Consider the following 10,828-nt stretch of genomic DNA (forward strand, 5'->3'; position numbering starts at 1 on the left):
TTTGAACCTCGTATTAAAGAAACGGAATCTTCTCTTTCAGCCCAATTTAAAAAAATGCATTGAAAAGTGTTTTTTTTTACCGAAATTAGAAATTATTTCAATACAATCCTACGTCCTATTGGGTGAAACCCATAATTATTGCGGTTTGGTGTGTATCATTATAATCATCATGATAATTTATTTACAGGTCGTGGAGGTTCAGAAGGTTGTAAATTGCCTATGAGAATAGATTGTCTAAAAGGCTTGCGAGTTATAAAAGTAGAATGTGGATCTCAGTTTTCAGTAGCATTATGCCAGTGCGGCAGTGTTTATACCTGGTAATTATATCCTAGTTTAATTTATCCGCATAATATTTAGAGATATTTTCTTGGATAGTTTGATAGATATTTCTCCAGATTACCGAATGGATATGGTGGTGTAATGGTTTACCTGGACGTTTGTGTAAGAGACCTAAATTTATGAAGCGTTCAATAATTGAATAAAAAACTCTCCATACATATGTTTGCATAATTAGAATGCACATGAAAATTTTACATAGCAAGACTTGAAGCTTCTTATTATTATTTTTCAGGGGTAAAGGTGATTATCATAGATTGGGTCACGGAAGCTATGAACATGTAAGGCGACCAATGAGAGTTACAGGAATGCAGGGTAAAATGATTGTGTCTATTGCAACAGGTTAGTTTTATTCTTTATATCTTCTTTAAGTCTGTATGACAATATTATTAAATGTCTTATATTGATAATTAAAATTTTAGGTAGCTTACATTGCGTAGCATGTACTGACACAGGCGAAGTGTATACTTGGGGAGATAATGATGAAGGTCAGTTAGGTGATGGAACGACATTAGCTGCGCAGAGACCGAGGCTCCTTATGGCGTTACAAGTATGTTTAAATGTGGAGTATTTTCAATAAAGTGTGTATATTAATAAAAAATAAAGTGAGTTTTGAAATTTTTTTAATTTTCATGTTGCTAAAATATTATTTACATGCTAAGGAAAGGCAACTATTTAGATATGTATAAAATTTTTAACGTGCCTTGGACTTAGACTGTTTTAAAGAGACGTGGGTTCGAGTAAACGAATTTTTTTGTACGTTTCTAAATATTTGTACCTTAAGTTACTTTCTTTCATTAATCCTAAAAAAACAAGACGTTTACTTGTAACAATAATAATAAATATTAATAGGGCAAACGCGTAACTCGCGTGGCTTGCGGCAGCGCGCACACGGTAGCGCTATGTGTGGAGGCACAGCGGGCACCTCGCCCGCCTCCTCCGCCGCCTCTTGAGTGTCACTTGCTCCGGGATATGCCGCAGAACCTCATATGCAATAGATTGGTAAGTGATAGTAAATAGCGCTCAAAAGTGTTGCGTTAGGTTTAGCTATTCTATATTAATATCTCGAAAATTGGGCTGAAAGTGTGAACAAGATTTTTTTTAATAGATTTCCTACTATATGCGGACAAATAAAAAAAACATTCACTTATATGATAATTTCATTATGGCAGTGCAATGAAGCCGTGGCCACACAGTGGTAAAATTTCATTTGAACAGTCCATTTATTGAAGAAGAAGAGGTAGCTCTGCGCTGTAGTCTGCTCTATATATGGCTTTGACTTTAAACTAGCTTAACACTTTAAGATTTAAGTGAAATTTTATAAAATAATGTAGTTAAAAAATATATTTTCTTATAATAGGTATTAATTGTATGTATGAAAACAATAATGTGATTAATATATGTATATTATAAGAAAATTAGATATAATAAAAAAGTAAAAGAGGGTACGGACCAAGTGTCTGTAGGGCTGATATAAATAATAATAATAAACAAAATTAGAGATTGTTTGATTCTTGGTGTTTAAATAGAAATATGTCAAAAACATTTTTTTTGTTGATAAGTATGATTTTATAATGCAATTATTTATGTTAAAATTTAATTTATTTTTTTAGGTACTTTTACATCAATTTTCGGAATTGGTCTGTCCCAACTTGCCGCTTCTCATTCTCGATGAGCCTTTGGATCAATTACGAAGTCTGTTGTTTTATAGCCTTAAGGAAGGTGCTTTTAGAAAGGTGAGAAGCAAATCTTCTTTACTCATCTTTATATTATATGGTATAAACTACACATATTTAGGGAAACGTTCCTTAATAACGAAGTCTAATATAATGATTTATGTAACGTGTACAAATATAATAGAAACAACATTTCCCTAGGCTATAATGTCAACGATGGTGCGCGACCGCCAGCACGGGCCCATAGTGGAGCTGTCCCGCGTGGGCGCCCGCAAAGCGCGGCGAGGGGGTGCGGGACTGGCGGGCGCGCACGGCATGCGCTCCGTGTTCGGCCAGATGGTAGCGCGCCTGCCCGCGCTCACGCAGGACGCGCTCGCGCTGCCGCACAGAGTGTGGAAGGTGAAATTTATAGGTAGGTTTGTTTGTTGGTTGGTTTTGTTGTTTTTGCGAGTGTTGAGGTTCTTTTTTAAATAAAGTGACGTTTGATAGGTTAATGTTTTTATTGCTAAGAGGATTTTTTATTGATATTTGGAACTTGTGATCGAATGTCTCTCTGCTATTAAAATTTTTCATAATTGTCATTTGTTTACGTACCTACTTAGAATTTGATAATGTATTTAAATTTATGAAAATATTAATGGTTCTTACAAATAAAACTCAGAAACGTTACCAATATCATTAATTATATATACAAAATTAATTTTATATAGAGATAAATAAAAAATAAAGGCTTATATTATAACGATACTTTTAGGTTAGGGTAACAAAATTTGTTAAATCACTATTCCCCATACTTGTATTTGAACCAACACAGGCGAAAGCGTAGACGACTGCGGCGGTGGCTACAGCGAGAGCATTGCGGAGATGTGCGAGGAGCTACAAAACGGGTCCCTACCGCTGCTCATGGCGACGCCCAACGGGCGCGGCGACGCCGGCGCCTCGCGCGACGCCTTCCTGCTCAACCCAACCGCTAATACACCGTTGCATCTCAACTGTTTTAGATTTTTAGGTATTTATTTGCTTAATATAATGCAAGTAGTATATAAATATTATTTATAATGTTGTTATTTATAATGACGTGACGACCTATCTCACTGCTAGATTTTTACGCATCTGCCTTTCGGATAAAAGTTTTTCTGTGCAAGAACAATATATTTCATTAAGATATATGATTTTAAATGATTTCCAAAACGCAACACTGTCTAAATGGTTATTGCGGTAATACACTGATTTTATTGTCAGTTAAGTCAAACATTGTATTCACTGTCCTTATATTTCTATCCCTAGGTGTACTAATGGGTATAGCTATCAGAACTGGATCGCCATTATCCCTATCCCTAGCAGAGGGTGTGTGGAGGCAGGTGGCAGGACAACCACTAAGGCCACAAGATTTAGCTGAAGTGGACAAGGACTTCCTACCTGCGTTATTGTGTATACGAGATATGACTGCTAACAATAAGGTAACAATTGGGTCTTACCGTATATGAGAAAAATAATGAAATGGCTTAAGTAAATGCAATCGGAATATTTTATTTTTAATGCACAAAATTTTCATTTTTCAATAATGTTGCTTAGCTCTTCTGTCATAAATAAATAGCAATTGGTGGCACTTCTCAAAAATGGCTATAACACCGTATAAAATATATCATAAAATAAAACGTAACCACAAAAACTATAAAACCGTCAACTTCGCTGTTCTTATACTTTCCAGTTCTCATTTTTTTACTACAGAGATATTATTTATTGAACACCATAACTAAAACTGGCGGTTTGTTTAATAAAAAGTTTAGAAAAACATGTAAATTTACAGCCTTTATATCCATTTAGATATCTCAAAATGCTAAGTCTCTGTTTTACATTGTTGCTTCTTCTTTGGTTGACCGACATAACAACATTTATTGTTTTGATTTGTTGCTAGTCGAGATTGTTTTTAATTGTAAAAATGTTTTCTGTCTAGGAACTACAAAATTTAGAGCTACCATTTTCAATACCATCTGCGGCCGGACACGAAGTTCCACTTTCGACAAGGCATAAAAGAGTGACGCCAGATAATAAAGAAGAATATGTACAGTTAGCACTTCATTATAGGTAAACATTTAAAAATAATATTTTTTGTAAATGCTTACTGTTGAAATTTATTTCATTAAATTAATTACAATCGTGCCCAAGTGAGGTCGAACCCAAAACTTTCGCGTTAACAGTGAGATGCTATACCATTGCACCGAAATAGTTTCAATATAAAAACAAATCAAGCTACTTCTATTTTTTTAATTAAAATATTAAATTAAATATTATTATATAATAATAAATTAAATATTTGGGAGAAAGCATAAGGAACCTAGTGTAAAGATCCGTTTCTCACGTACTGCGCAATTTTAAAGAAATTGCTTGTTGGGCCGAGGAATTCAACACCGTGTTTGTTACTAGAAGAAAATGAAAATAATACGCACTCTCTTCCTTTAGTTAATAAACTTTATTTCTTGTTATAACATTTTAGATTACACGAATTCGACGAACAAGTGCGAGCAGTACGAGACGGCATGTCTCGCGTGATACCCGCACCGCTATTGGCGCTATTCAACGCGGCGGAATTAGAGACTTTAGTGTGTGGTTCCCCAGATATACCTGTACATACTTTACGCGCCTCGGCCACTTATAAAGGTATTATGAGAAAACAATGTTTTGTAAATAGCTTTCCTTAGATAAATGATTTAGATGTTTAATATCTTTCTTTTGAAGTATTACAGCATTTTGCTGTTGTTCCATGTCCATTAAGAAATAATTGAGAATGAAAATCAAATTTGGTTTGTTTTCTTTATAGGACTTAAAATTAAGTATTTTAAGTAAAAAAAACAAAAGCTGAATGTAGTGACTCATGTGATTCATATATATAAAAAAGAATATAATTTAATTAAACAATTGTATACATTTTATTTTACTCCAATTATTACAATTTATATACCAACATTATCATTATACCATCAGGAATAGAGCCCAACGCACCACTAGTGCAATGGTTCTGGGAGGTGATGGAGGAGCTGTCGGGCAGCGAGCGCGCGTTATTCCTGCGCTTTGTATGGGGACGTACGCGCCTACCGCGGGCGCCGCAAGATCCGAGACAGAGGGATTTTGTATTACAGGTATTAGTGTTTTTTGTTTCGCGCTTTATTCTGCTTTTTGTGTAATATTTTGGGACTGCATGTTAGTGGAACCTAACGCCAGGATTTTACTTTTTTACTAAAGAGTTTTTTACTTAAGTGAAAATTGAACCCTCAACCTTCGAGCTTAGTCATTTGCTCAGTCAGTATGATGAAAAATTAAGAGTTATTTGTATAATAACTAATTTTCAGACAGAAATAAATATTGCTTTTGGTTTAACATAATATATTATTTGCATTTTTAAAATTTTTTCTCATTATAAAATATTAAATATCTACTTTGGACAATATATTACATGCGATAATTTTTAGGTGCTCGACAAATATCAACCACCAGACCACTTCCTGCCAGAGAGCTACACATGTTTTTTCTTGTTGAAAATGCCTAGATATTCCTGCAAATCTGTTTTACGAGAAAAACTGAGGTAAGAATGGACTGTAAACAATAACTTGAAATTTTAAGTTTTAGATAGAAATAATATACAAAATTTATTGGAGTTTCCATACTTGTGATTCGTTGATGGAGAAATATAGATCGAATAAAAATCGAGGAAAAAAACCATTTACCAATTTATTAAAAAAATATCTTGAAAAATTATTCTTTTTTAATTTTATATTATTATTATTCTTTTTTAATTTATTTATTACTATTATTCTTTAAAAAAATTGGCAGTGTGTTGAGTGGCGTAACTCAATATCGCGTCTTCTGCCAGAGGAGAGAAACTAAAATAAATATGATTCTAATTATTCCCCTGAGTGGAACCGTCGCGTTTACCATCATACTCTGTCCCACTGTACCACTTTACCCCACACTCACCTAAAAAATTTTAACCATAACTGAAATTTAACTCTATTTTTATTAGATACGCAATCCACTTCTGCAAAAGTATAGACACGGACGAGTACGCGCGGGTGGCGCTCAGCGCCGCCGAGAGGGTTTCCTCCGAGGAGTCGGACTCGGAGGGCGACGGCGCCCCGCCGCCCGCGCCGCAGCCCGCACTGTATTCCTTCGCCAGGCTGCCCATGTGGATATGAACTACTAACTCCTACTGTATTCGTACAATTTCAAAGGATTATTATGTATATGGCTTGTATAGCTTTATATTAAAAAGTATATTGTACGGCTGATGTATTGTGGTCCCCTTAAAGTTGGGTTTTTTGAAATTTTTCATGTTTTATATTTGGAAGAAAAATATAAGAAAATGTAAGAAAATTTCTTTAAATAAATAAATCTGCGAAGCCATCTGCAACTAACTTTAGTGCGACCACGACTCGTCTATTACGACTTTCTATGATGATGATAGGAAATTACTTAGCATTACATGGTTTCATTGTGTTGGTATGTTAGGCGTTCAAACCAGTGCCTGGAGCTTGCGATCTTTATAAATTGTGAAATTAAAGATCCTCCACTGTTAGAGCTTCTCTCTACCGACACCAAATTATTAATAATCTATTTGTGGCTTTATATTCAAAATACATACACGTCTGCAAATGTATCGACACAGAATTTTCGAATACTCGCGTGTATATTAGCACTCAATGGAAGTCGCTCTATTAATTTGTTAATTGTATAGGAAACAGTTGAGATGCTATATATTTTTATTGCTATCGAATACTAATAGAATATTGAATACAGTATTTTGTTATAACTGATGTTGTAATTACATAGAGGCTTGATAACACCACATATCCATAATAATAATAATTGTGAAAATTTAACTTTGGATCTCGAATTTAATGTAAGCATGACATGCCGTTTTAAAAAAAAATTACAGGAATGCGCACATTGTATCGAATAGCAATTGAATTTGAAAGTCCTGTAGAAATCTCCTATACTTTTTTACTCTCATTACTTCTTCAAAACGACCTCTATATTATGTATCTATATTAAGTTGTTACTCCACTATGTATTAAGATTTCTTGTGTAGTAACTATGTGCGCTTACCGTTATTTGGTTATAGAGAATTCATTAAAGCAATTAGTACCTATTATAATGAATACATTATTTTTACTATATATGCCGTCGCGGCGGCAGCACAGCGTCTGGCTGTAAACGCGACGATTGTGGGTTCGATTCTCATTTGGAGAAAATGAATTATTTTCAATTTCTTGCTCTGATAAACAGACAAAAGTCCAGCGTTTAGTAACGCCAATCTACACACGTCTCAAAAATTGAGCGGTACCTGGGAAACGTAGTACCTTAACACTTGGTTCCCTCTCCCTACCCTGCAATTTGCGGGATACAGCATGATTATAAAGTTACTATTTATGCGCACATGTACGTTACAGAATTAGCGATGACTGTGTTTACATCGAAATGAAACAAATATATGCTTGTGTTGTTGAATGTTTAAATTATCTAAATAAAATGATATTATAAAATTAATTGCGTATAATCTCGTTATGAAAATAATTTGAACGAGTCCAATAGTATAATTGGCTTAATGATTAAGATTTTTTATACTAGTAATGTGTAAGGAATATAAAAAATGTGAAATTTTGGAAGTTGTGAAATATGTCTGTCTGGTTTATATAGCTTATGGTATTATAATTTTTATGGCTTTCTTTTTTGTTTCACGAATCATAATTGTTTAAATCATAATTAAGATACTGTGTTGTAAAAATTAAAACAAAATTGGCTATGAGGCTCTGCCGCCATTACTAATAATGGCTTTTCGGCTGAAATCCATTACTATATAACAAAATAATAAAAGGGAACATTATGTAAAAAAACTTTTTTAGCATATTTTATTCAACATATTTTCATGAGGCTGAAGTAATAATATTATTGCTCTAACATGAAACATTCCATCCAAACTTGTTTGGGTGTTGCTAAAATATTCACAATTATGTATTGTATATGCCCTCATGTATGAATGATGAATATAGAGTTTTACAACAAATGGACATCCACAGTCCTGATTCCAGTATTTCCTGTAATCTCATTTTAAACTTATTTTAAAGAATAAAAATATAACTATTTTATTAAATCTATTCTTGAAAATATAATTTTGTTACTAAAAATCTTTTTCAAGATCACTTTTGCTCTATCTTGTCACTTAAGACTTTTTAAAAATAGATTTAAAATAATAGTAAATAACTTACGATAGGAAAACAGTAGATCATCTTTGTTCCTGACGGCTTTGTAAAGAGAATTGTATTTGAAATGCCATAACATCAAATGTTGTAATGGTTTATCGGTATTTGGAAAAGAAGAATGATATATATGTTGAAATTATGAATATTAATGAAGGGGTGAATTGCATGACAGTCCTGTCTTTAAGGCACTTGAGGGACATGCCCTTGTGAAGTAAGAGGCCCTGGATGGCCTGAACCATTTAATTTTTTTCTTTTCAGATGGGCCTCAATGTGTGCTAAGACTGTACTGGTCATTCACCATTATAATACTACTTCTATATATTTGATAACCTTTAAATTCTAATTATGTTAATATATTACAAATTATTATATGTAATGCTATATAATTGATTTTGTATTTAGTAACTTTGAATAATTTAATTGAATTGTTTTTTTGTAATAATCTTGTAGTAAAATATTTAGAAGTAGTGTTAACAAGACTGCTTTTGTATTTTGGTAGATAGAAAATATAAAGGAAGGTGCATTTTATAGAACAAAGTAACGCTAGTCATAGTAAGAAATGTGTAAGGCTTGATATTATTGTCATTATTGTGTAATCATAATTTGAATATTTATTGTATTATGTAGTTCACACGCTTTTTTCACCACAAACAAGGCTTTGCTAATATATCTTATGCTGAGACGAAAACTAGAGAAACACATGTCTGTTAATGAAGTTCAAAAATAAAGTGAACATGTTTTTAATATTAATGTGCAATTGATAAAATAGAATCAATTGTGCATGCTAATAGTTATGGTGCTAGAGCTTTTGTTTAATATTTACATTTTTATCAAGAATTAATAGCAAGCACAAAGCTAAACTATCACATAGATGTGTGTGTGTGTCAGTGAATTATTACAAATATAATTTTGTTTACATAACGCAAAATGTAATTTTTTGCAACCAAAGAAGATGCACACAAAACTTTTTGTTAATTTTTTTTATTGAAATTGAAATCCATAAAATATAATTTATGTATAACATTTAAATGTGTGTAACGTTTTTATGTTCAGATATGAAATAAAAGTATTATTTATGACATAACAGATTATTTATTTTCACTCTCCTATCTCATTAATAAAAACAATATTATACATGATTTTACACTTTAACTAAATAATTGCTGATGTGGGAATTAAAGACATTTAAATTGCTTAAATTAGATTGAAATAGAATTGAAAATTTTTCCTACTTTGATTTTGGTTTCAAAGCAAAATACAGTATTACAACTCCAAAGAATGCATATGTTGCCTTAGCAGTCTGGAAAGAAAACATTATTCATTAATATCTAAAATACTGAAAAATTTTATATTACCAATAGTAATCATTCAAAATATAAGTTTAGATATGCCTTAAAATTATTGGTTTTTTAACTCACACTTGAAAGGCATTAAGTAATATCAATTAATACCGCAAGTAGGTAGTAGGTACAAAGAGAGATTATGGTAACAAGAAAAGTTGAAATAATAATTCATTAATTAATTAAAATATGCTTACATTAGCTCGCCCTTTATTTGTTTGACTGTTAAAGTATTTAGCGAGTCCCTTAAGTTGGGATTCATCGACGGAGTCTCCACCAGCCATTCTAAAACACAATTAGTTTTCTATTATTCTAATTATTAGATTTTTTTTATAAAACAAGAAACAATAATTATATTAAGATGATTTTAAAACACAAAATATAACTTTATATTTACCTGAATGTAAAATCTGAAACTTATGTAATTACAACCTCCAAGGGAAAACGAAATTGATAGCGGCTGATCACTGACAGATGGAAATACGTTTCTTTACAAGCAGCAAAATGCTACTATGACAAATATTATAAGAACAATATTAAGTTTATTTATTTGAAAATATAATAAAAAAAAACCTTTTTAGGATTAATATATATTATAAATACAAAATTTGCCACAATCATTTCTTCTAATCTGGGACCTTCTTTTTTTTAACTTTAAAGAATTTGTAGTATATGTAATATAATGCAATACCACCCATTGTTACTTTTGAAACCTAAAAACCAAACGTAGAAAAAAAAAGCATTATATATTATTGAAGAAAATTATAAAATTAATAAGCATTTGAATATGTAGCCCATATGTATGTAGCCCACCAGAGGACCTAGCCTTAAGGTACTCCGTTCTTATTAAGACACTGCCGTTCCCCATTTTCCACTAAATACTGCAGACATGGTGTGCTGAGTAGCGGAACTCAACAACGCTTAAGATTAAGATAACTGTTCCATAGCACTGTTTCACATACATAGTCTCATATTGCTTGTAAATAATTATTTAAAGGTATAAAGTATGTATTTGAGAAAGAATATCATTAACACGAGTTATCGATACGATAAACAATCGTACTGTTATACTATCTATTTACAAATAATATAAAGGTACTAACGTTAGCCCGTCCTCTATTTGTTTGACTATTGAAGTATCGGCTTAAACCTTTTAAATTTGGGTCATCATCTACTCCTTGTCCGGCCATTTTTTATATTTCTTTTAATTTTGTATAAT

General features: G+C 32.2%; 2 protein-coding genes across 2 annotated transcripts in view; one reads left to right on the forward strand and one right to left on the reverse strand.

The window, feature by feature from the left end:
* HERC2 (E3 ubiquitin-protein ligase HERC2) overlaps positions 1 to 8,724 on the forward strand; it is a 48,762-nt gene extending 40,038 nt beyond the window's left edge. The window contains exons 77-89 of the mRNA XM_085192591.1: positions 188 to 317; positions 572 to 678; positions 759 to 886; positions 1,189 to 1,338; positions 1,950 to 2,072; positions 2,214 to 2,424; positions 2,827 to 3,021; positions 3,300 to 3,472; positions 3,970 to 4,100; positions 4,510 to 4,673; positions 4,998 to 5,152; positions 5,483 to 5,595; positions 6,034 to 8,724. Coding sequence (XP_085048717.1) covers positions 188 to 317; positions 572 to 678; positions 759 to 886; positions 1,189 to 1,338; positions 1,950 to 2,072; positions 2,214 to 2,424; positions 2,827 to 3,021; positions 3,300 to 3,472; positions 3,970 to 4,100; positions 4,510 to 4,673; positions 4,998 to 5,152; positions 5,483 to 5,595; positions 6,034 to 6,205 — 1,952 coding nt within the window. The 3' untranslated portion in view covers positions 6,206 to 8,724. The remainder of the gene's footprint in view (positions 1 to 187; positions 318 to 571; positions 679 to 758; positions 887 to 1,188; positions 1,339 to 1,949; positions 2,073 to 2,213; positions 2,425 to 2,826; positions 3,022 to 3,299; positions 3,473 to 3,969; positions 4,101 to 4,509; positions 4,674 to 4,997; positions 5,153 to 5,482; positions 5,596 to 6,033) is intronic.
* Positions 8,725 to 9,341: 617 nt separating this feature from the next.
* Positions 9,342 to 10,162, reverse strand: LOC146534758 (ATP synthase F(0) complex subunit k, mitochondrial-like). Its single transcript, XM_085192593.1, has 3 exons — positions 10,007 to 10,162; positions 9,807 to 9,894; positions 9,342 to 9,569 (listed from the first exon to the last, which is right to left on the reverse strand). Exons 2-3 carry the CDS (start codon positions 9,891 to 9,893, stop codon positions 9,498 to 9,500), a joined length of 159 nt encoding a protein of 52 aa, XP_085048719.1. The 5' UTR covers position 9,894; positions 10,007 to 10,162; the 3' UTR covers positions 9,342 to 9,497.
* Positions 10,163 to 10,828: the final 666 nt, after the last annotated feature.

This window comes from Heliconius melpomene, chromosome 11 (assembly GCF_056956725.1).
Source record: "Heliconius melpomene rosina isolate 202511_hmr_F chromosome 11, ASM5695672v1, whole genome shotgun sequence".
In the NCBI taxonomy this organism is placed as follows: Eukaryota; Metazoa; Arthropoda; class Insecta; order Lepidoptera; family Nymphalidae; genus Heliconius; species Heliconius melpomene.